The sequence below is a fragment of the Phalacrocorax aristotelis genome, chromosome 4 (assembly GCF_949628215.1).
Source record: "Phalacrocorax aristotelis chromosome 4, bGulAri2.1, whole genome shotgun sequence".
In the NCBI taxonomy this organism is placed as follows: Eukaryota; Metazoa; Chordata; class Aves; order Suliformes; family Phalacrocoracidae; genus Phalacrocorax; species Phalacrocorax aristotelis.
In genome coordinates this window covers 14226381-14252035 of record NC_134279.1, presented here as the reverse complement: position 1 = coordinate 14252035, position 25655 = coordinate 14226381, and the positions used below count along the sequence as shown (strand labels likewise).

Genomic DNA, 25655 nt, shown 5'->3' with positions numbered 1-25655 from the left:
TTTCTGGAGGGAGACTGAAATGATGATCTTTCTAAACCCATTTTTGGCCACTGGCTTCTCAGATGATGTTCTGAGCAGCTCAGAATAAAATAACCTGGCCTTGGCAAATGGGGGAGTTCTTGGCTGGGCTCTTTCTTTGCCTGGCTCTTTGGCTGACTTTGTGTTTTTCAGTGTTTCCTGTCCTCACCAACCCAGGCTCACTGTAATGCCTTCTGTGTCAGTGGAAGGGGTTGCAGTGTTTGGCTGCTCCTACCCTGCCCCCTGCATCTGAAGTAGTTCACAGGATGTCTCCTGTGGACCAGGCCACACAGCTGGATCTGTGAAGGGACATCTGCACAGCCCCTTAGGTGGCATTTTAGATGCAAGGGAGAAGGTACCCGTAAGGGGTTTGTGCTGCTTTAACCAGAAGTTGCTGCAGTCCAGGGCTGGGGTAGACATACAGGTTCACTGTGCCCTCCTTGACATTTGAGGTCTTGGAGAGAAGCTTGAGGCCAGGGTGAGACAAGGTGTTTCTGAGGCTTATTTCATGTTCTTCAGAAATGGAGGTGGAGGAGCTGGGATGCAGAAGATCTGCAGCTCATGCAGAGAAGTACTTGAGCAAAGCAGAAAAAGCATATGCTGATGGGAAAGACTGGAAATAGGTTCTCAGCCCTGCCAGCAGGTGGGGTGGAGGGAAAGCAGTTGTGGGCTTCAGCAGCCTCTGGCTGGCCTGGGATGGCACTAGGTCAGCTCAGGGTCTGTCCTGCACAATGGATCCCATTCAGCAGGGAGCTGGGACAAAGGTGCTGCTGCCTCCCCAGGGAATCGTGCCTGGAGGCCCAGAATTTCAAAAGGGGATCGCTCCCTCCTGAGCCCTGCTCCTTTCCTGTGCCCCATGCCTAAGAGCGTAAGTTTTCAGTTTGCCCAGATCACAAGTATGTAGCACACCACGTCTTTGTTTCTAATAGCCAAGAAGCTGCTGTTCCCTGGCTCTGTGCTTTGAGTGGTCTTGCCAGCATGCACAGTGTGATGGTGGGATGAAGCCAGTTGCCCACTGTGTACCCAGCTGCATACAGGGCAAGCTTTGGCTAGTGTTAGGCAGAGGTGCTAAATAACTAATCCTTCTTCCTTGGGGCAGAGCTGCCTGCTTGAATGCAGGGCTCTGGAGTGCCATGCTGATGGCTTAACCACAGTATTTCTTTGCTCCATTCTTGAAAAAAAGAGACAAAATTGGCATTAATTCTTTCTTGGCATTTGCAAAGCCCTTAAAAACCACCAGAGCCCTACCCAGGGTGTGGATTGAGAACAGCAGTGAGGTAACTGGGAGAGAACTGCCAATGGTTTTGTGATAATGCAGGATTCAGCTCAGCTGAGAGAGGCTACATGTAAGCATCAAAAATTTCAGAGAAACCAGAGCATCTTCCAGCCTTCTATTTTGATCTAAAAATATATATAAACCATTTGACATATTAAGGTAATCTTCAGTTGCTGGTGAGTTCAAGGAATTGGAATTTGCTTCCTAGGGGAATTTTAGCGTTTGCTGGAATACTTGCTGTCAGCCACGATTTCCATTGCTCTATTGGCTTTATTTTATGTCACATTGGCTGCAGTTGTCAATGTGAACGTTTCTGCTATTCCAACTGGAATAAAGTCTTTTGTATACTTAGCCAAAAGGGCTGGCTCTGGGGAATGTTCCTGAAAATGCATATGCAGATATGTGCATCCAAGCAGGGACAGCCTGGATTTCATGAGCTGGTGATGGCAGGGCCAAGAGGATGTGACAGATGGCTTCTCCTGGAGCTCTTCCACTGTGGTACAGGGGGGCAGGAGAAGGGCCTCGTCTGAACTTACCTTCTCTGCAGCCCTAAAACTCCATTTCCCCTTTGCCTTTGATGTGCTTCCTCTTATCTCTTTCTCTCTGGCTCAATTTAGAGTAGCTCAGAGAATGTGTAGATCTAATTTTAGATGAACCTGCTTCTTGGCCTGAGATTTCACACGTTTGGTCTTTACAGGAATGCACGGCTCCCCATGAAAGCTGGCATGTGCTGTATGGTGGGCAGCTCAGGGAATTGGTGCTGCTGCACGCTGGTGCTTTTTGATTCTCAGTTGCTAGTTTGAATCCAGCCCAAGGTGCTTTTGATACTAGCCTTTGATAGTTAGCAGGGCTCAGCAAACAGTGGACTGGTCAACTGACTCTGCTAGCAGGGAAGTGTTTCCATCCTGGAGACCCCAGGGCCAGAGCACTAATTCAATATTTCATCTTGTCAGCAATTTAGGGACTAAGGTGGAAAAACTCTCTCTCCTTAGTAGATGTAGTTCCAGGTCAGGAAATAAGGCTTTTTTGGTAGGATGACGTGGACTAAGTGCTGTGTTACTGTTCCTCACATCTCTCTGCTGTGGAGGAGGAGATCTCCAAGGTTGCCATGGAGGGTAACAGAAGTAGGGATGTATACTGGAGACTTGATATGTAATCTAGGTCTAATAATGCTGCATGTTGACCCTGGCCCTCCCACCAATGCAGTGCATGACATCAACCAGCATTTTTAAATGAGATGTTTGGGTAGACCAAGTGTCAGTCTAATTTGGCTTTCCTTTCTCAGGGCAGACATGGCATTTCAAGAAAATATGTCCCAAAACTTGGTGTTATCTAATGATAGCGCAAAAAACCATCATGGAACCAGGTACCAAGAAATTATTGGCTGCACTTCTGGTCTGAGCCCTGATGTTCAATCAGGAGAGAATCTTCTGCTGCCGTCTGTGTGCATAGTGAAGTGGAGGATCTCTGAGGCATTCAGAAGATGCCAAGCATGGTGCAGCTACTGAAGTGAATGGTAGTGCTGCTCTGAATTTCAGCGGGAATGGAGTTAGGCACCACTCAACACTACTGAAAATGCTTTCCCTGGTTTGGTCAGATTAGCTGATGTGGTTCATTAGTCCTAAACCTGCCACTGAATAACAGCAAAAACCTGCAAGTGAGGAAGAGAAGGCAGATGCAGGATACGCAGAAATAATTTGATTTTTAGAAAGGGAAAAATCCTAACCTTAAGATACAGAAGTGTTACATATTTATGGCAACCAGTCAGCTTTGTGATGCTTGCTTTGTGCTTGAGCAACTTGCTGTATTTCTCATGCAGTTCTTGTAACCTGATGGAAGACCTTGGGTTTTATGTGTTCAGTTATTAAAACTCCCTAGCAAGCAATTTTGATCTGGCTGAATAAGCAGAGGTAAAATGCTGGTGTGGAAATGGACACATGTTGCATGTCCATCCCTGTTATTTTTAATCCTCAAATAGTTATTTATACAAATAAGTCAAGCTGTGGTATCCCTTTACATACAAGGATGAAAATAATAGCCTGTGCTGAGGTGAAAATTTCTTGCTAGGTGTTGTCACACAGAGGTTTGCCTGAGACTTTGCTGGCTACTCCAGCTGTGGAGAGAGTATTTCCACCAAATGGTGTCATGTCACAAGATGTCTTCGTCATGCAACAGCATTAAGGTCAGTTGCTTTCAGCTGCCCAACTGTTGAAGAGGTAACAGGTGTCTACAGGTGAAGCACAGCCCTTGTGTGTGTGTGTGTGTGTGTTCATTTTTCTTCCCCAAGCAAAAGATGTGTTTTCTCAGCCAGTAGCGTCGCTAGAATTCATGTCTTAAGAAATTACTTCCTCCTGTATCCATAGGATCTTCCCTCTTGATCCTTGAGCTGCTAGAGACATAGCGTATATACAAAAATGTATAAGCCTTTGCTGAATGTAACTTCAAGCGCACCCACCTGAGGCTGGGAACGCATCAGATGTAGGCTGAACAGTGTTGGGAATGTCATCACCCAGCAGTGAGACCTCCAGCAGAACCAGGGTGCTGTATGCTTCTGAAGCTGTCCTCAAAATGATGGCAGTAGGAGTGCAAAGGTTTTTCCATGATAGCAGCTGAAAGCTGCAGACACCACTCAAGGAACAGCTCCCTGAGCAGATAAAAAAAATAATGCTGCATGTTGGTTGTGAGCAGGGCTTTGCATCACAGGCTGGCAGGAAGCGGTGGTGGGCAGAGACTGTGAGAGAGAGGTTGGGAGAAAGGCAAACACAACCAGAAATCAGATGGACTCTGACAAGAGGTTCAAACAGGGTATGTTTTTTGTGGCTGGACTATGCAGATTTCTTCTACCCTGTTTCTCACCGCAGTGAGCGCTCTGGATGTTTTTCTGATCCCTGTTTTATTGTTGGTGCTCCTGGCTTTCTTTGCTCACCAGAGCCTCCACTGCACGGGGTGCTGCGGAGAGAGAGGAAGCACTCAGCAGTCTGAAGAGGGACCTAGCAGCCCCAGCTGGGGTTCCCCTACCTGCTGAGTTGAGGCCAGCAGCTGCCAAAATCTGTATTAGGCCTATAGTTGTCAGTGATAGTTGCCAGTCCTAGCAGAGAGCAATGCTCATAAAGATTGTTCTGAGATCTCTGCTTTGGGCTTTGTGTCAGCCCAGGAGTAAATGGGGCTGATGTCCTTGGAACAAGACATAAAACCAAGACCCTGACCCTTGCTGGCTATCTTGATCCAAGATCTGTCACCCTCCTGGTAAGAGCAAGTGTGATAACAATTCTGGGACAGCCTCCAGCTGGTAATTACATTGCACATACTCTCTGCAAAATGCCACATCTTGAAGTCCACCAGTGTGCAAGCACTGCTACTGCAACTGGGCTGTGTTGTCTTTTTTCCCTTTTAATTTTTTTTTTTCTCCTCTGAATACAACTCCTCTTATCCCTGTTGAGAAAGAGTATTGGGCTAGGTGAGCCACTGTTCTGATCTCGTAAGGTATGTCGCCTGTCTTGTTTGGAGTCACCAAGCACTTTCCCCCATGTTTTTTTTCCCCCATCAGTGGTACTGGTGAGACAGAGGTGGTTTGGGAGTTCCTGCCCTGCTTCCTGGCACTTGATGTAGTACATCCCCATGCTGGCTGACCTAAGTAAAATTTGTATTTGTTTGATTCTGAGTCAGTGATTTTCTGCATCAGGACCAGAAAAGCATTTGTTGCATTTTGTAACATGCAAAAAAGCTCAAAAGTTCATAAAACTTGCCTAGTCCCAAAGTCTGTTTGGAAAATGGAGCTGTGGTGGGATCTGTTTGGTACAACTCACCTAGACCAAACCGCAAGTATGACAGCTCTCCAGGCTTGTGTCAGGTTCACAGCAGTCACTTTGCTATGGTTGAATGTAGTGTCCAGATTCCTTACTTCTGTAAGGGGCTGTGTGGTTTTTGGCCATGTAGGAGAGAGATACCAGCAGTGGGACTGGCAAGGACTGATTCTCTTCCCCACTCCCAGCCCTGCTATCCTTCCTCTGCTCACCACCCCTGCACAGGCAGGGGTTGCAGGCACTGAGTGTGAGTCAGTGCTAGGCTCCATGGGTTGCCACCCCATGGGAAAGGTCGTGTGACATTATTCTGTATTTCAAAGATTTTTTTTTTTAATATATTGACAGCAGCACCATTGTGAATGTGCAATTGATTTTGTTTCACTGCTACTCATATTATGTCTGGTGTTTTGTCCCTCAGAGGTATTTGCAATTTGCTCTATGTAACTAGGTTATGTTTCACATTGGTAATGTGCAGATAGTTGCTGTCCGACACAATGTCTTCTTGTAATCCGTGCCTAAGAAGGATGTCTGGTCATCTCACCTCTTTCAGGAGCTAGCATTATCTGTTCAGATGTGCAGAGTGAACCTAGTGCTTGCTGGGCTTCTTGTTTTTGTTGATCTGTTGTTTTTTTTTTATAACCAGATAAAAGTCAAAAGCAGTCTGGAATCTGCTGGATTCACAAACAGTGAATACATACTATGTTTCTAATGTGGTGCCAGGTTTCAGGAACAGAAGAGGTTCTAATTTTGATATTCAGCATACAACAGAGTTGAAATTATTTGGGGGAGAGGTCTGCTCCAATATAAGCAACCACTTAGAGCAGAAAATGATTTCGTGATGCCTGTGAGGTAGCTACAAACTGTGGCAATATCTCCCCATATCTTCATAAGAGGTCAGTCCCCTGGACACTCCAGTTTTCAAAAAAGCTTGGCGCTGGGTGTAGTAAAGGTTTGCTGGAAATCCAGTCATGGGGTTAATGAGCTCTTATGAAAAAGATGGCTCAAATGTTTTATGCTGTTGGTCTTCCATCCATTTTTAAGTTATTTGCCTGGTATAATTTTCATTGCTTCTGTCTGACAGTGAGATAATACCTCTGTGCTTGCTGTTCAAAATCAAGCTGATGCCTTGCTGCCTTATCATATTGCAACTGAGAATATTTTGTGAGCTGTTGGTGGTGGTCCTTGCAGGCTCCTGCTTCCCCAAGCATCTCATCCTTGTTGCAGATCCCTGTCTGCAGTTGTTGCCCCCTGAACTACATTACTTTGCTTTTCTATCCAGGCAGATCTTCATTTTGACCCCTGCTTTCCCTGTTTCTGAATGGGTCTTTTAGTGTTTCTTAGTTCTCACTGCTGATCCAAATTTAGCATCATCTGCAGTTGTAATTAATATGATGTTTGCCTTTGTTTCAGGTCATTAATAAGGATGTTGAATAAAAATCTTCTGCCTATTGATTCTGGCACGTTCCCATAAATAGCATCTGGGCACAGGCACAGTTTACTAGGAAGCCTAGCAACCCACTGGCTTCCTGTTTGCACAGTAGTTTAACCTCATGTATCTTGTCTCTTCTGCATCCTCTCCCTGTCCCCATGCACTGGTTCTCTATTTTGTCCTTTTCCACAGGCTTTGTTCCCTCTCAAAGGCTTTTCCCACTGTTTCAGTTCAGAAGCATTTTGCTTATGCTGTGCTCTATCAAGTGAGCTCATGGTTGGAAATGCTCCTGTCCGATGCTCCTCAGCATGCTACCTGCTGAGAGGAGTGATGTGTTGGGGCCCCTGCTCACCGTGCAGGCATTTCACACCAGTTTACTCCATTAACCCATGGTTTGTGTATTGCAGAGCTTGCGGGGTGTGTGTGTGTGTGTCGGAGACGATGGAAGAAGGAAGCAAAATTCCTATATTTGAGAGTAATTATGCCTTCAGGTTTTGAGAAAGAGTAGGGAGAAACAAGGAGGAACCCACTTAACCTCTGCTTTGCTGGATTAAATCATCATTCTTTGAAACAGATTCTGGTCTACTGTCTAGTCAAAGGCAGCTCTGGGCTTGGTGTTTGAGTTGTGTGGAGCCTAGAGCTCTTGGCACAGGCCCTGCTGTTTCAGGTACTTGCACCCAGGTCTCAGACTTCTCCCAGACCTGCAGCAAGCCCTAAACCTCCCTGCAGAGTTTTGGGTCTTAACTGGGATGGCAGTTAGAGCGGTTGGTGGGTGACACTTGTATGTGTTGGGAGGTAGAGCTCAGGCCCTGGCAGGGGGCTCTGGCTGGTGCTGCAGCCCATCTGCCTGTGCTCAAGGATCCAGCTGGTGGGGCGATGAGATATGGGCTACCTCTTGGGCCATACTGCACAGCTGTGGGCATCCTCCTGGCTGTGATGGGCACCTGGATGGGCATAGCTGAGGATGGCTGTGGGCATATCTGTGACCATTATTACCGTAAAAGGAGGTTCAGAGGCTAGGTTTCTAGGGAATTGCCCTGAAGCCAGCATGTTCAGATAAGCTGAAGCTCCTGTAATCGTTGCTTTGGGCAGACAGCAAATCAAAGCAAACCATAGCCAGCTGAAATCCTCTAAAATGGTGTAAACTTGGTGCTCCACCACCTGTCCAGGTCAAGCTAACTATTGCTCTGGGGAGCAGCAGGTATGGCACACAGCATTCCCACACCATCCTAGGGGCTAGGGAAGATAATTCAGCTCTTGGTCCGAGTAAATTCTTGAAAGAAACAATTTTACAGCAGCAGAAGCAGGAGTAAAGGCCCAAGAGGGCCCTGCAGACCGGCTGAGCTCCTTGTCATGCAATGCCACAGTATCCAGACGGTGCAGGGGTATGTGAGAATGACACGTGCCTAATGCAGATACCCATGTTATTATCAGAATAGATCTGAACTCTCACACTGGACATGGTAACTGGGAGCTGATGCTGCGAAGGAGCTTCATTTGGGTCTGTGTGTTGCAGGAAAACCCCACTGCTGGCATAAGGCGGACCACTGAGCTGTGGAGTCAGTGCTGGGATGCATTCCCAGCCCAGTGGCACACTTTAGCTCCATGCCAGGCAGATGGCTCGCTGCCTGTGGCTCAGTGAAGCAGATGCTCTGTGCTGCCTTCATTCCATGAGTGAGACAAAACTGAATAAACAGAAAATGGCTTGAAAGGATCTTCCTCCTCTCCCTCTGGCTTTAGTATGAAACTGTGAGCTGCCCAGCTCTAGCTTGCTTTTTACTACACCAGAAATACCAGCCTTAAACCCAGTCTTTCATAGATCTGTTCTTTGCGTGGTCTGTTTCCTCTCTCATCCCAGCTCTCTCCAGACAGCTTTTTCTGCTGTGTTACCTTTTGCTTTTTCATTTTTTCCTCTTGAAGTCCTCATTCCACTATTTGGTTTGGTTTTTTCTTTTACTTTGGTATTAGCATGACACAACCTTTTGTCAGGTGCCTTCAGAGTTCCTGCTCAGGCTGCTGTACTGTTGATAGAACTCTTATGCCCTGACTCTCTTGGATGCTGGCCCCGTCTGCCTGGTAGCTCTGTGTTCTCCATCGCCAGGCTTGTGGCTAGTAAGTCCTCACCCAGTCATTTTCTAGCTCCATCTTCCTTATCCCTCAAATACCTCTTGTTTCCCAAGCAGCTGTCTCTGTGCAGTCAGTGCTGGGGCTGACTTGGCCTCCTGATGAGGACAGCCCTGTGGAAATGCCTGTTGGCCTCATAGCTGGGCGTGTTGGGCAGGTGGGGATGCTGTCAGCTTGCTGTTCATCCTTTACATTCATCATCAGTGGCTGGTGATAACCTCCTCTGCCATGCTCCAGCACAGCCCTCTCCCAAGCTGCATTCCTGCCAGTCCTGCAGCACCAGTTGAGGGGAGGAAAACCAGTCTATTATTCTTCCTCAACAAAGTGGTAATCTGTGATCTGAAATCAGTCTCTGGTACTTGTAGTGGCCTGTGATCCTGCATGAAGCCAATATATACAGATAGCACAGCTCAGTCTTCAGCCTATATGTTAAGTTTGAAATGGTGAGGTTTCCTTTTAAGTGTGATTTTTTTTTTTTCTTTGATAAGTAGCCCAGTTGTAGAATTAGTGCACTAAAACACACAGAAGACTAATATGGCTATTTTAGCAGCTTCCTCTTTGTACATTAAGTACCTCACTAAATTAAAAAGAACTGTATTGTTAACTGTTTGACTTCCAGGTTGTTTATTGGTACTTTTCTTGTATGTTTCCTTCTTTTTTTTTTTCCCTTGTTCTGCAAGAACTGTGGTTTTTTACGTTTTATTACTTAGGAGACGTGTTTAGTTACAGGTCTAAGAGGGAGATTTCAGTATAAGGGGAAATTACTATTAACTGAGCTGCTTTGCTCTGCAGTGTAATCATTACGTGTTTCATGGAGGTGTTCATGCCCCGCACACACTCCCTACCTGCCAAAAAGGAGCCAGGTAGGGTAAGTAGTGGCTCTCTTCTCCTGTAGTTACTGTAGCTGTGCATAATTAATGTAAAATCAAATGGTTTATAGCCTGAGTTTTGGTTTGAGTTCATAATTTATTCTGCAAAGGAAAGCTTGAGACCTATCTTTACCTAGCAAATATTTGTCATCTTGGCTGTTTATACATTGGTAATGAGTGGCTGAGTAATATTTTCAGGCATCCTGATTCCTGTAAGAACCACAGAAATCTGTTATCACTGTACAGTGCATTTATCTGACAGGATTTGTTTCTGCTGTGGTCACCAAACTCCTGAGTAATTTGTTTCTTTGTTTCTAGGAATGTTTCAGCCCTCAGGATTTATGTTAGGAAAATTCCTGCTGTTATGATTCTTCCTCTGCATAGCCAAAAAATAGGCGTGTTGTGTGGGTATAAGCCTCACCCATTTTAGCTTGATCACTGCAGTAGTGGCTGGGGCTGACAAGTCCCTGGAGGGCTGGAGAGAGTAGAAGGACAGAGCTTGTGGTTGTGGCCCAGGGAAGCCCTGGGAAAGCCCCATTTGATCAGGGAAGCTTGTTTCTGGGAGGCTCTGAGGGTATTTCCTCAGTGTGGTGCTCGTTCTTGGTTGGCCTTTCTGCCCCTCTGCTTGCCGAACCATGCAGGTGAGAGCCAGTTTGTTCCTGACCATGGCCATTGGGAGAGCCCAGCATTCCAGCTGCCCCTGTGAAACAGGTATCTCCCTTCTTTTGCTGGGGCACACCACCAGTCAGTCCCTGTCCTGAAGTACAGCTGAGCTTGCCTGCTCATGGTTGGTGGCTGCAGACATACTGTCTGCAAGGCCACCTATGCAGCAACAGAGCTCTTACAGAAATGTTTCAGGTAAATCCTCCTCCCATTTGTGAATCAGGAATGATGCTGGGAGGTGCTGTTCAAAGGCATGGACATGCGGTGGCATGTAGTTCCTCGGGCAGCCCCCAGACACCCAAAATACTGTTGTCCATTTTGCTGCAATACTGGTGGTATGGATTGGGCTGGAAAGGGTCTCTTCAGCTGGGCTCTGTAAGAGCTGAAGCAAGTGGTATAAATCCCTCGTATTCAGTGCAGCTATTTCATGCGGTCTGTATGTTACCTGCCACTCAGACTCTCTCTTGCACTGGGCAGAGAAGGAAAGTGAAATCAGCCTTAATGTTCCAGATGTCTTGTTCTACCCACTTTTTCTTTAATTCTGGTTTTGAGCAATCAATCGTGATTAAGATGGATGGAGCTGTTGAAGCACTTGGTTAACTAAATGATTTGTTGCTTTGAAGGGGGAGAAAAGCCCCTCTTTCTGCTTTAAGGAAGTAAAGAGACTGCTGAAGATAGATTTCAGCCCCTGTGACTATCATGAGGTTAACCAGTCATAAAGCCCACAGACAATATGTTCTTGTAATGATTCAGGAGTATAACCTTAATATTTTTATGTTAGCTGGATAATGTCAGTATTCTATATGTCATAGATCTGTTCCTACAATTACAGTAATCTGAGCAATTTGGAAGACCTTATTTAGTGATGTTTCTGCACAGCTCAAAATCAAATACTGAGAGTGATAGGATAGGTTTTCCCTAATTTCATAGAAATCTGAGTCCTTGCACTGACAAGGCATGTGCAAGAACTGCAAGACTGGCAGTGACTGAAGTGTGAGTACTTGTGGTGTCAGCAGTTTTACTGATCTGAGAGTAATCTGTAAATTCAACAAAATCTGTAAATAATGTGCAGAGAGAAGATGTAATTTTCAGTTAATTTCTGTACCTCCCTTTAGGAAGCAGGCAGAAGTCTGAATTTGGCGATAGACTTCAGTGCACCGGACTTAACTGCACAGATGAGCCTTTTCAGAAAGTAGCTTGAACACTGCAGCCTGCTGAAAAGGAGAACTGCCTTTTCTGGTGATGGTATCCAAAGCTGATTTTAGAGATGCATCATCTCTACTAGGATCATTCTGACTCCAGCTGTCCGTTGTGTTTTGTGAGAAAAGCTTTGGTTTGCTGTGCGGGAGATGACAGGAATTTGGGCCATGTACCTAATATGAAACAGTTTGGGTAAATCTGGTTTTGATGGATCCACCAGTGGAGTGGAGGTCTGTTTACTCCTTCAGTCCACAGGCGTGGCAATCAACACGAAATATGGTTGCTGTTATTTTACCAAATATCTTTCCATTATATTTTCTCTTAGATGCTGTAATTTCAAGCACTGTGACTTGGGAATTGATAGAGGGACACAATAGACACCCACCTATGTATACATGTTTTTGTTTTCTTTTTGTAAAGATAGATGTTTTACATTGCATACTGGGAGAAGCTGATAGTGAATTCCTTTCTAGCCACTGCATGTCTAACAGGGTTCCCTGCTGGTACAGACTGTTGTGCAGACACAAGTAGAAAATCCTCTTTTGGAGAACGGGTTTTCTCTTTTTGTTCCAGTAACTCTAGGTATTTGAAATAGGCTGTTTTAACCAAAACATGCCTTTGTGTGTAGAGTGGCAGGGGGACCTAGCTAAACAGCACATCGCTTCAGACCCTGCAAACTCATTTGAGGTTGTCCTGTAATACTCTTATTGTTTGAATCCGCTCTTGTTTTAATTTTACACTTGTAAAATGAGCCTGTACTCTTTAGGCATCAACACCTTTGGGAAGGAGACATGAGAGTCATGACAGCTGGGTAGCTTGAATGTGAGTAGTTTTAAATGGTCCAGTTTATTTGGGACTTATAAAATACTTTCCTCCTAGCTGTTCCCATTTTCCCTCTGGTCTCTCTCCAGGAGGAGGAACAGCTCTAACGCACTGTTCTAACCCTTTCCCATAGTCTTCTCTTTTGTTGCAAGTCAAAAAAAGCTCAGGCTATGGATCATCCATTACACAGACACTAGAGACAAAAACAGTGTGCACATCAAAGGAGAAGAAATCAGTGCACAGATATATGTCTTGAGCAGGTGGGCCCAGGTCCAGTGTCTCGTTCTGCTGCCCCAGCCAGCCATTCATTCACCCTACCCCTGGAAATGCAAGGTTAACCAGCCAGATCATGTGTGAGCATGGCCCCTGCTGAAAGGAGTAATAGGGATGTACTGATGCTGCAATGGTAGTTGGTGGGGGTATTATTTTAAGGGGGGGGGGGGGGGGTACACTGCAGGATGCATGTGCCTGGGCTGTGTGCCTAGCCTGGAGCCATTGTGGTGAGTAAGGAACAGACCTGCTCCCGTGCTGTGTTGGCCATCTGAAAAAATGCTTAAAACAAGTTTACTTGGCCAATTTTTAAATTAAGTGACGGAAAGGCAGTTCCTGAAACTGAGGGAGACGGTGAATGCTCTGCTTCCTGGTGCATTTTCATTACCAAGTCATGAGCTCCTGACGATAAGAGAAATTTTTATTCTGGAAACTCTGACCCAACTTGTGTCTTTAGGGGTGGGACATGATGCTCTTAAACTAGCTGACAGATCGGACTCAAGCAAGGACCTGTGTGGAGGAGGCTGGCAGTGTCTTGTTAGAAGAGTTGCTGCTGCTTTTCTGACATGAGTGATGAACTTTCACTCCACTGTACTTGGCGAAGGCACACTGTGTAAACATGTCACAGCATGGTGGTTCAGTGCTGCCAAACTCTCCTGAAAACACACTGGCTAAATGGGGAGGGGTGGAAGTGGAATGATGTGTCCCTGGGGCCGCGGGGCAGAGGTGGGCTGAGACCCTCACCTTCTGTCTGCCCAGCCTCATCTTCTGAGTCACCCTGCAGGTGTCAGCAGGTAGGGGCAAGGGTCATCTTTACATCAAAGAAAGCAAAAATAATGGCAGTTGGCCTCTAGCACATCCTGTGTTTTGTTTTTGTCTTTCAGCGTATTTCTGTTTCCTGATGACAGCTCTGGGCGTGACAGCTGGTGCGCATCGCCTGTGGAGCCACCGCTCCTACAAAGCGAAGCTGCCTTTGCGGATCTTTCTGGCTGCAGCTAACTCCATGGCTTTCCAGGTGGGGTTGGCCATTCAGATTCTTGGCCTACAGGGCTGCTTTGGGTCCTGTGGAGGGATCCCCTCAGCTTAGATACAGCAAAAGAACAAAAAACTACTGGCAGAAAGACGTGCTGATAACACACTCTACTGGCTCAGGGGATGCAGAGCCCCTCTCACCACCCATGTAACAATATGCATTAGACAGTCCAGGAGCAATAGTTACTTAAGGGCAAAGTTGAGTGTACCTAGATCAGGGCCTAAGCACCCAAGCAGCCTATCTGTGGTACAAGTCAGGCCCCACACTTCACAGGACAATGTGGAAACTTTTGTAAGGGCCAACTTGATGCAAATATGTCTGCCTAATCAAGTCTGTATGTCCCTCCAGGCAGTTGGAGATTTGATTTTCTCTACAGAAAGGAGAGCAGGCATCCTTTCACAATCTTAATTTATCTCTGGTTTATGCAGCACTTTCACCAGTAAAATTCAAATACATTTGCAAAGAAGCATGTTACTAGCTCTCTACTTACTGATAGGCAATTTTAGATCTCAAAATGTTTGTGTAGCACCTAGCTGGTGGTAGGAGTTAGCCCAGAACCAGGATCCTCTTGGTGTGAATTTAGTTACTCCTTTGGCTGTTCAAAAGAGAGATATGAACCTGTACTAACATTAAACTTATCTTTGCTGCTGTAATGCCTTGTGGCACCGAGTACTGTGTGTGTATTGTGCCTTGAGTTTTCAGCTTTTTCCCTTCAGTCTGTTTGGTTGACTGAGTCCCTTTATCCACTTTTGTTCATTTATCATCTTTGATTTATCTTTTCCTTTTTTAAAGGTGAAAAGAATTAATCTTGTTAATCCCTCTAGACCTTGCAAAGAGCTTAATGTTTTTGCTTGTATATGGGAATGTGTCCATCTTGACTATAACCTTCCTTTATTCTGAGCCATATTTCAGCTGCTTTGTTCTGCTCAGTTCCTTGCAGAGCTTTACAAGCCCTTTGCTCAGCATGTTAAATTACTGTTTTGAGTTTTGAGAACCCCCTGGTACTGTCCTCCTCCTTTACAGCCGATCTTCTCTTTCATAAGTAATTTAAGTGACTGTGTTGAGCTGGTTGCAGTGAGCTTGCACGTTGGGATTTCATTGCATTCTGCTCCTCTGTTGCTATGGGTTTTGCTCTCAGCTGTGTTGGCCTTAACATTGCTTTTGGCTGAGGCCATAGTGTGATTCTGAGGCAGGGAAGTACTTCAAAGTAGCTTCAAGCCACCTTCGTGCCCTTTGAAAACAAAAGGCCAAATCACCCACTCTAAGTTTTAAGTAGTCCAAAGCCTGCTCCTAATTACTGTGACATCCATTGCCTGCTGAAGTCTGTTTTCACCACCACAAGCACACAATGATTGAGTTTTCAGGTCATTTGGGGAATCATGTTTTTTGCCAGCCCTGAAGGTATTTTCTGTGGTATGAAAAGCCAGGTCAATTTCTTAGAGTATCATTGCTTTGACCTGGTTATCTGGTGTTCCACAAATAATTTTATGAAGTGCTCTTGTGACAAACTGATCAATAGTCTCACTTGAAAAATTATTTCTGGTTGAGAAAAAGCAACTTTCCTAGGTGTGCTTCTTGCATAACCCTGTTTTATTTTTAAATGACTTAATCTTGGCATTTTCCAGTCTTCTGGATGCTCCCACTGAAGCCACTTGAAGCAGTGTAGAGGCTTTCATTCCCTTTGATTTCTCTGCAGGAAAAAAATAAGATTGCAGCAAGGTAAAGATTTCCCCTTGTTCTCCCTGTGAGGAGTTTGGTGAATTCCTTTGCTTGACTCAGTTTACATCATTCTCTTGTGCAATGGGATAGTTAAGGTGCGACATAATGGAGCGTTGGTAAGGGGCTGATCTTCACTGCCTTCTCTCAATGGCTTGGATGAGTTAGTGCTGCAGAAAAATGTTCCCCTTGTCCCCAGCCCACTCAGTGTCACCATGACCATGGCGTGACAACAGTACAGGGCTGAGCACAACTGAGTGCAACAGAGCTGAGATCTTTCCAGTTCTTCACTTGTCCCTTGTGGGCTCTTGCAGACAGAGCATCTTTGCAAGCCTGAAATTGGACATGGAGGCATTTGAGCTGGATTCTTTAGCTGGTTTTTGCAGTTGTTCCTGGAGACCCCTCAGCAGCACGGGCAGCCTCAGTGTTTTCTCTCAAATGTTGGTAGCTGAGAGAAAGAGCAATGATTTCTGCAATTCTTTCAGCATAGGAATTTTGTTTCACAAAATATAGATATATACAGTTGTCATTAGCCTGACCTTAACTGTCCCGCCATATATACAGTGCCATGATGGCTGCTGCACTGTGGTTGCTTCACAGACACCACAAATGGTTTGCTCAGTTCTGCTGGGAGCAAAGCTGCTGTGGTTGGTGGTTGTGGGTGCTACTGCTGTTCCTAAAACTAACCCAAGCCCTTCCTTCCCTTGGGTATTACTGCTTGTTACCTCCCTGGCTGTGCAAAGATGGAAATAGCAGAGGAAAGCACACTCCGCTAAGCATTCTCTGATTAAAGTCCACACTCTTGTGGATCTGGGCATTAACTAACATTTCCATGTTTTGGTGCTTGGCCATTCAATTAATAGATGAGTGTGTGGCCTGAGCTTTGCAAGTGTTGTACATGCTTACAGTGCCCTGCATTAATAGCTTGGCACCACTGCAAAACCCACCAGTTTAGTCCAATAGCCAGTGCATCCTGCAGAGCAAACTTGGAGGCTGAAATCCCTTTGGCTGAGTAAACTCAGAAAGCCTCACTTTACAGATCTAAGTCTGAAACTGCGGTCCATCCCTTCCTCCCTGCAATCCACATAATCCCATTTACAGCCATAAGGTATTTCAGTGACCCACATCTGTTGACAGCTTGAGCAGAGACAGGACTGAACTTGCTCTTGAGGCATGGAAACAAACTATAACTCACGGAGAGTTATAAAGCAGGTATGTTTATTGCAGTGCTGGATGCAAGGGAGATCGCTTCTCCTAACTTGCACACCGCAAGTCATGATGGACAAAGCTTATATTGCTCAGTTATTTACATATGCACTAGATTTCCTGGAACTAATTATAATGCTTGCATCTTAATTATCCATGCGTTTTAAGTCCCTTTTCCACATACGGTCATGAGTTGGCCCATCCAGTAATCTTGTCACAGTGTATTGCAAGGTGTGTTGGCTTCAACTGGTGTTCTGACTCTTATCTAGATGGAGATGTCCTTAGTTCCTTTGGTCTTGGTTTTGACTGATGCCAGCTGCTAGGTTGTTTGCATCCCCCTGCCTGACGTTCCCCATCAGGCTTGGGAAGATTACATCCTTGAGTGAATTCTTGCCTGAGGCCCCTTACAACAGTGGCAGTCGTGAGGCTGTTGCGTGTGTGGAACCTCAGGAATCATGAGGTGGTTTCCAGGCAGGAGTTTGGTAGTTCTGCAGTGTAACTTTGTTTATGCACTTCTTGTCTTGAAGCCTTTCTGACTCCCCCAAAGCAACAAGTTTCAGTCATCGTGCAGGCTGTTCCTGTTATCTTACAGCCTATGGCTACCTCATTATCCTGGCTAAGTTTTGGCTCGGGCCCCAACATTTGTTGAGCTACGCTAGATTGCATTAGTAACGTTTAACTATTTATTCCCTGAATCACCTTGTATCTGAGCTGGATCCAATGCTGAGCTGATGTTATGGGTCTGAGACTTTTATTCCAGCCTGGCTGGAAATGCAAGATTTGATTTCCCACAAAATAGGCGCATGTCCTTTGATATCTTAATCATAGAATGGTTTGGGTTGGAAGGGACCTTAAAGATCATCTATTTCCAACCCCACTGCCATGGGCAGGGATACCTTCCACTAGATCAGGTTGCTCAAAGCCGCATCCAGCCTGGCCTTAAACACTTCCGGGGTGGGGCATCCACAACTTCTGGACAACCTGTTGCAGTGTCTCACCACCAGCACAGTAAGGAACTTCTTTCTAATACCTAATCTAAATCCTACCCTCTTTCAGTTTAAAACCACTGCCCCTCGTCCTGTCACTACACTCCCTGATAAAGAGTCCTGCTCCATCTTTCTTGTAGGCACCCTTTAAGTACTGGAACACTGGGTTCTTGTACACATCCCTACAGACAGAGCAGTAATTTAAATGGAGGTGATGGTTTTACTGTGGAAGCCTCCAAAAGGCTGAGTAAGTTCTGTTCCTGTTCAGGTGAGGAAAAAGCACGTGTAGTGTTCCACAAGCTCTATCCCATTTTCAGTGCTATGTTTGTGCTTGGAGGGTGTCAATGGTAACCAGCTGCAACCAGCTTAGAAAAAGGATGCCAGAACTGAGTGCCTCTGCACAGTAGTGCCCTGAAAATAAATATGCAAGCTCCCCTGTTGCAGGGTCATAACAATGTAAATATGTACGTACCTGGTCCCTCCAGCCCAGTGTCCATCCTCAGGCAGCCAACACCCAGGGAGGGCACAAGACCAGGGCAGACTGATGATGGTAACTCCCAAAAGGCTGTTAGGTTCCAGCTGTCTCCAGCCCTGGGCCACGTCCAGTCTGTGTCACTCGTTCCCAGAGCATGTCCCATTCTGTGTGGTCACTGATGGGAGCAGTGTGATGGGCTGGCTGACTGCAAAGCTGGGCTCCCTTGGGATGTCTTTAGTCAAAAACCTTTTTTGGGGAGCATTGGAGAGGGGCTTGTTGCTGTTACTGTGTGGGGAAGGAGCTGGAGGTGGTAATGCTGGAGCAGCACCCAGCCTCTGTCCTCTCACCACAGCATGCTTTCTGTGCAGAATGATATTTATGAGTGGAGCCGAGACCACCGTGTGCACCACAAGTACTCAGAGACGGATGCAGACCCACATAATGCCCGCCGTGGCTTCTTCTTCTCCCACATCGGCTGGCTGTTTGTGCGCAAGCACCGGGACGTCATAGAGAAGGGGAGAAAACTGGATTTTACTGACCTGTTGGATGACCCTGTCGTCAGGTTCCAAAGAAAGTAAGTGGGAGCATTGGGCCCTTGTGTGAGGCAGGGTGGAGAGGGCCTTCCACCTGGTTCACTAGTTATGGCTCATTCCTTATTGTTATCTTTTCCTTATCTTCCTCAAGATATCCCTGCCACCTTGATGGCAATCATTAAGACTGCCGTCTCTTTGGCCCCCACTATTGCCATGTGTCTGACACTTGGTGACTGTCCTTGCAGGCTCTGCTGCACAAGCAGTGAGTCCTGTCCTTGTCCCCATGCTTTTCCAAAAAGCCAGGGCTGGCTGTGAAAATAGCCACCGCAGAAGTTGCTGCGATCTTGGCCTTCTCCTTTGATCACAGTAGCAAATGCTGTAATCACTAACTGCCTTAATACAGAAGTTCACATTTCACTCTGCAAACTCGTCTTTGGCACCTGTGGGTCAGTGCAGACCAAGCGCTTCCTCTCCCAAGACTGTCATTCTCCACAGGATTAATTATCTTCCTTGAGAATTAGAACAGACCAAGTTCAGTTTGCTACACACTCTGCAAGAGGTGGGAATTAAGCAACGTGCTTTGTTCTTTATGTGAGTACCTGTATCTTAGACACAAGAAGACTGCCTGCAAGCATTTGGTCCAGGTAATTTGGCAAACCACACAAGCTCATTTCTAAGTGTTTTATGGGTGAGGGGAGCAGTCAGTTGAGTCCAGAAATCAGTTTCTTTTTTGCATTAGAGAAATGCATGCACTAGCAGAATTACCCCTGCATCAGAACGGCTCCAGAAGTGAGGAATTTACTGCCCTCCACTTATTGTTGCTTCTGCTGGTTCCTCAGTTGGCAGTGCCTGTTTGCAAAGGCTCCCTCACAGTTTGCTGCAGCTCCTCTTGGTTGTGTTATTACCTTTTTCAAGACAACAGCATCTCACGAGAAGCAGGCTCTACTGCTTTGGTTATGCCACAAATGTGTAGTGTAGTAATGTGTTTTCTGCAGGGAAGTTATGTCTTAGCAAATGTCTCTGATCTGGATTTGAATTTAAGACTTTGAAATTTACCTTCCCTTATCTGGGAAGAAAAAGTCAGGTTTTCCCTTTCTAAAGTTAAAGTGTCAGTGTTTGGTGGTTTGTTTTTTGGTGGATTTTTTTTTTTCAGCATGGAAAACCTGGCAGGTCAGATCAGTAAGAATCATAATTAACCCTTCTTTGTCATGTTCTGTTTCAAGGCCAGGTTGTTAACTTTGCTGAATTTAACAGTGCTGGTGAGCTGTGGATGAGGTACCACTCAATCAGTTTAAAACCACATCACTTCAGCTGAAATCACAGACCTGCTCCAGGCATGACTGACAGTAACATTTACCTTTTGTGAATACTGGAGCAATAATCCTGTATATGATGTGAGAGGGTCATAGGTGAAGTATCTTCATGACAAAGTTTTCACATGGCGAAAGCAGTGATGTTCCCCAAGCATGTATTAAGGCATTTGTTCCCCTGAACTCCAGATAAGGAGGTTTCTCATTCCAGCGTGGAAGTTTCAGCCAAAGGGAGACAGAGCAAATGTAGTCATGTGCTTGTTCAGATGTGAGATCCCATGTCTTCATCAAAGACTTCAGTCTGCATTTCTTGTATCTCACAGAATGGTTTTAATTGGTGCCTTATAAGCTGTTTTCATATTTTATTTTCCTGGAGTGGGAGAGGATTTGAACTTTGAAGGAGTTTTCTGGACTGGAAAATATTTTTCTTCTCCAGCTCTACTTAAATCCTGGCCTTGAATTTGTTTTCTGAAAGCGGGTTTGTTCACCCAGTGTGCAAAATGCCAAAATACACGCAGAGCAGTGGTATCTTATTAATTTCATATTTGCTCCAAGATGGGTGCTAGGTGGTAACTCCACAAAGCTATCACCCCACACCAAGAAACTAAAAGGTATTTAGACTGTTAAGTGTGTCAGTAACAGCTAATATTGTCACCTCCCAGCTGATCATTGGTTAGTTTCTCACTTCATCCTAAAGGTGCAGTTCCCTTTTAAATTTGCCACGTGTGGTCAGAGAGTAAGGGGCTTATTTGAGTAGGGGGCTTTCTGACCTATGGCATGATTGCTAGTATTATAATGAGGATAGTTCACCTAAAGGACACTCAGTTTTAGTTCTTATCAACATGCATAAACATCCTAATTAGTTGCCCTCCTTGACTTCATATTTTATCACCCAGCTTTCAGGGTCTTCCTAGGCAGGATGTTCCCTTTTATCAGTCTCTCAGTTCTTCTTCCTTACAACAATGCTTTCTTATCTCTCAGTTCCCTGCTTTGTCTGCCCGATTTGGTTTTGCAAGGCTCACATGGTCCATTGTTATTACTTAGTGGAAAATTCCATTTTCTGTGGGATATCAAATTGATGAGGTTTGCAAATCTTTTCCACAGCCTGGTTCAGAGGTCAGTCAGACAAGTGGGAAATTATGTTATCTTTGGCAGAGTGAAGAATAGGGTCTCTTTCCTTTGGAAAGCCTTGGCTCAGTTAAGTGAAGATAAGCGTTCTGTGAGAGATCCGAGGAGGTGGTCTCGTTTCACCATGTTTGGTGTTGCTGGAGAGCTGCAGATCTCCTTCTGGAGCCTAGCATGTGAGGGACAACCTCCAAACAACAACAAAACCAAAAAAGAATAAAGAATTTTCAGGGCAAGAGGTTAATTTATTTCATGCACAAGATGATCAAAGCTATCTGGTGTGTTATAGATGAGAACTATGGAAACTTTTCCTTCTGAAAATACTACTAATATTAACATTTTTCCAGTCCTCTGTGGGTTTTAATTGAAAATTGTTTTTGTCATACCAAACTGACAGTTCTTCCTATCTACAAAACTTTCAGCAAATGGAAATTTTTAATAACTGTTTAGTAAATCCAAACTCTGTTCTTCATTATTCCTTCCAGAAAATGCAACAAATGCAGGGTCTCTTTTAAACCTGTCGTATGGGCACAAATAAGATGGGTCTTTGCATTTCTTTTCCTTCTGCACCCTTCAAAATCCTGTTATCTCAGCCTACTGCTCCAGTCCCATGTGGCAGTTTGATGATATCCTCGGATTGCTGTGGGCTGTAGTAAATCTGGGCACCAGGGAGGTGGAAGGGCTCAATGGGGAAGATGGGGCCTGTTTCCTCTTGAGCTGGGGACACACTGTAGGTGGCTCCTGAGCTGCACTGTCTTGCTTCTCTCCAATTCTGAGCACTGTTAGCCCGTTCTCCATTTAGTCATTTATTTCCTACCTCACTTCTGGTGTTGCCCTCCCACTTGTTGAGCGGCTCCCTTTCTCTACTTGCCTTGGATTAATTCCCCCAGCATGATTTTTCTTTTTGTTTCTCTTGCTGTGGTCTCTGCTTCTCAGCTCTTTGCTCCCTGCCTTGCTTGGGCACGTGGCTTTAGCTGTACTATAAAGCTTTCCTGTTTGTTCTCAGGCAGTTCAGCTTCCTCCCTCCCTGTTTTGTGCTGCACACTGATTTTGTCCAATATGCGGAGGAGTGACAAGGCTTGTGCCAGTCAGTGGGCTGGGAGAGCAGCAGTACCTGTCCCCCAGGCCAAGATGGATCTTTCTCCTCACCCTTGGTGGGGTACCTGTGGTCTCTCAGCAGCTGCTTTGGGTCTGCTGCCACTGTTGGAGCTCATGCAGCAGCAGTGATGTAGAAAAGACCTCCTGCTCTGTGCTGCAGGTTCCTTTCTGAGCATGGGGCAAGTCTTTGCTGGCTCTTAGCAGTGAACATGTTTGCATCACAGCTCCGCCAATGCCACACCAAGTCCCAGGCTTTTCCAGTCCTGGAGCTGGACCCTAGGTGCAGGGTATGCAGCCAACTCTGTGCTTTCCCAGGTTTAAAGGTGTTCAACTTGGGAGATTTGCTTTGGGACTGGGTCTCAGCTGTTCAGCTCCAGTGTTACCTGCTGCTTCAGCGTTTTGTGTTGTCTTGGCATTTTGACTCGCACTTGGAAAAATTATGACATGACTGTGGATATCTGAAATGTTCCCTGGGGCCCTGGTTATGGGTCTGGCCCAGATTATGCCAGGGGTTTCTGGCAGAGCTCTGTGTCTCCAGAGATCTGAGTCCACTTTACCCCAGCTGTCATTCCCATCACAGTAATGGCATACTTTTCTTTCCCCGCAGGTATTACAAGAGTTCGGTTGTGCTGATGTGTTTTGTGATCCCTACCTTTGTGCCATGGTACCTCTGGGGTGAGAGTCTGTGGAATGCCTACTTCCTTGCCTCCATCCTCCGGTACACTGTCTCCCTCAATGTCACCTGGCTGGTCAACAGTGCTGCTCACATGTATGGCAACCGCCCTTATGACAAGTATATCAATCCCAGGCAGAACACCTTTGTCACTCTGGGAGCCATTGGTAAGTGCTGTAGCCCTGGGTAGAGCTTTGCAAACTCAGAGTGACATCCTATCCTGTTTCACTGTGGCTGGGGCTTTGGGTACCTGCAACTGGACACCACTTGGAGCCAGGGCTTGGAGAAAGCTGGAGCTTGCACATCCTAGAGGAAGGCTCTCTTGTTCTACTAGTGGTGCCCATGTTGAAATAATGCCATGTAGTCTCTGGGCAGAGATGTCTTCACCGTAGCAATCCTCTTTTCTCAGCTGTCAGCTGGGGTCAGCACAGCAGAAGTAAGTGACTCTGCTTCTTACTTGGTTGTGTGTCTCCTCTCTTGAAGCACTTATGGTTTTCTTCCCTGAGCATAAGGGGTAGGACATGCCCCTTCTTACTGGGGAAGAAAGCCCAAGTACTGAAATGGAGTTCGTTGTGGGTCTGCCCCAGAGGTCTCCCATAGACAGGGATAGAGCATAACTTGTGCTGGATTCAGGACTTGAGAAACAGAGCATGTTCCCACCAGAGCATGCTCCTAAGTTCATAAATGTGCTGGGCATGTGGTCTTTGAACTCCATCTCTGTTTTTCAGGTGAGGGTTTCCACAACTACCACCACACCTTCCCATTTGACTACTCAGCCAGCGAGCTGGGCCTGAAGTTCAACCCCACCACCTGGTTCATCGACTTCATGTTTTGGTTGGGGTTGGTCACCGACCGCAAGCAGGCTCCGAAGGAGATGATCCAGGCTCGCAAGGAAAGGACTGGAGATGGCAGTGCTTGAAAAGTAACACTTTGCTGTGCCAGCACTGTCTTATACGTGGGTGGGTGGGTGTGTACACACCTCCATGCCTGTCATGGATTTGTTTTCCTCTGGGTAAAATTAGGTTTGTTTTTTTTGATCAGTTGGGCTTCATTAATTCCACAGGAATAGATTTGGCCCTAGCTTTTTTCCTTATTAGCTGTCTTATGTCCAAACTTCAGACTATTAATGTAAAAATGTTATATATCATTAATATTAAAGTTAAACAGGAGAGAGATTTGATTTTAGTCACTGTAGTTCATGTCTGAAATGCATTGTAATTTGCTTGTTCATGGTAAACGTTGGCAGGTTGGAAGAACTAACTACCCTTTCTAAGTGCAGTTAGGGGAGATTTTTGTTTCTACTATTAATCAAATATACTTTTGAAATGCACCTCTTGGGGCATGGGGCAGGGCCTGGTGTGCTGTTTCAACTACAGACTAATGGAATGGACATTAACAGCACCAAAGAAAAACAGGATGTCCAAGGGGAAAAATCAGCCTAAATTTAGTTAGATGCTAGTTTGAAAACCTGCATTCTTCTTTTTGTTAGCCCTGTTAGCCAGCCCAGTGTGCTTCAGTCTTTGCTAAATATTAAAACCATTTATTGCTGAGCAGGCTTTTGTGTTGAAGATTAGTCTATACAGGCCAAAATTACCAACTGATACAATGTTGAGATGATTCCTTTGTTGTTGTATATACATTGTAATTTGTGAAGGTATAGAGCTTAACCATGTCTTAAGCCAAATAAAGCTTTGGTTTCAATGTTTAGAGACCTAAGTTATATTCTAATCGGTCATGGCCATTGATGCATGCATAGTTTAGCTCCTTTTGCACAAGAGGCCTCTTAATTTCTTTTTCTGCCTTTGACTAGCAGGTATTGGAAAACTGACCTTTATCTAAGTCAGAGTCTCTATTAACATTTCAGCTGCATGCAACATCCATTGGTTTCTGAGCAAAATATAAAGACAGTTGTGCAACTTCTGAATTTTAAAACTTTTTTAAAAAAAAAAGGGGGGGGGGGGAAGAAAAAATACTAAAAAAAAAAAAAGCATGTGGAATTAATGGGACATATAGCCCTTTGTGTTAGATGTTAGCCAGTGCAGGAGAGAGGCTTTGTACTGTCAGCACTGGAGCACTTTTGAAGATAGAGGGCATGGTTTTCATTTATAAAGAAGGTCACTGCCTTACCCATTGGAGAGGGAATGCCTGTTTCCCAGCTGTGTGCAGCTCCATGACCTGGGCAAGGCAGGGATCTTGAGATAACTGAGACTCAGGCCCAGATATTTTCAGGAAAGATGTAGGACTGGAAAAAAATTTTTTAAATAGTTTCTTTTTTGATCTGTTCCTTGTTTTTTAAATTATGCCATATAATATGAAAGAGTTGTCTTTATTCTGTATTTCATCCAGCAGGTGTTTCAACAGTGTTATTTTGCCATTAATGATGTGTAAACTCGAGTGATTTACAATAAACAGTTATGAGTTAGACTAGTTGCTGTGTTTTATTTTGAAACCTCTCTCAAAATGAAGGGCTTTATGCATCACACATCAGAATTACTGCAGTGTTTCGCTTGGTGTTTCCAGCTATTCACTGGGTGCAATGTTCCCAAAATACCTACCCCCTCAGCGTTTCTGGTTTCCTCGTCAGTGGAAGAGGAGTGTTGTCAAACAGAAGGGCAACAGGAGATTGATTACTTTGGGCTTAATGGCCAAGCTGATAGAGGGGAAAAAGAAATTCAAGCTGACATAAGCTTGAAAGGAGGCCATGGCAACTTCTTGCATGTGAAAATCCCACTTTAATAGCAAAATATTAGCCCAATGTGACTGCAGGACAACATTTTGGCCAAAAAGATTAAGTATTTTGCTTAGATTTGCTGTAAGTACTTGTTTCTGCTGTGATGTGCCTGAAGACCTGGGTGTGCCAGAAGTCATGTCTTGATGTGCATTCATCTGGAGTCAGGGCCGTTTGACAGACATGGGAATTACATGCACATGAATAGGAGACATCTCCCCACCACCCCCTACAGTGCCTGCAGGAGGGGGTTGAAACAGGCTCCCAGAGCTGTGAGGTTTCCGATCATCTGGTTAGA

General features: G+C 45.3%; 1 protein-coding gene across 1 annotated transcript in view; it reads left to right on the top strand.

Moving 5' to 3' along the window:
* Positions 1-25056, top strand: part of SCD5 (stearoyl-CoA desaturase 5) — a 32156-nt gene extending 7100 nt beyond the window's left edge. Inside the window, exons 2-5 of the mRNA XM_075090340.1 lie at positions 13359-13489; positions 18259-18464; positions 22564-22796; positions 23358-25056. Of these exons, the coding sequence (XP_074946441.1) occupies positions 13359-13489; positions 18259-18464; positions 22564-22796; positions 23358-23548 (761 nt within the window). The 3' untranslated portion in view covers positions 23549-25056. The remainder of the gene's footprint in view (positions 1-13358; positions 13490-18258; positions 18465-22563; positions 22797-23357) is intronic.
* The last annotated feature ends 599 nt before the right edge of the window (positions 25057-25655 follow it).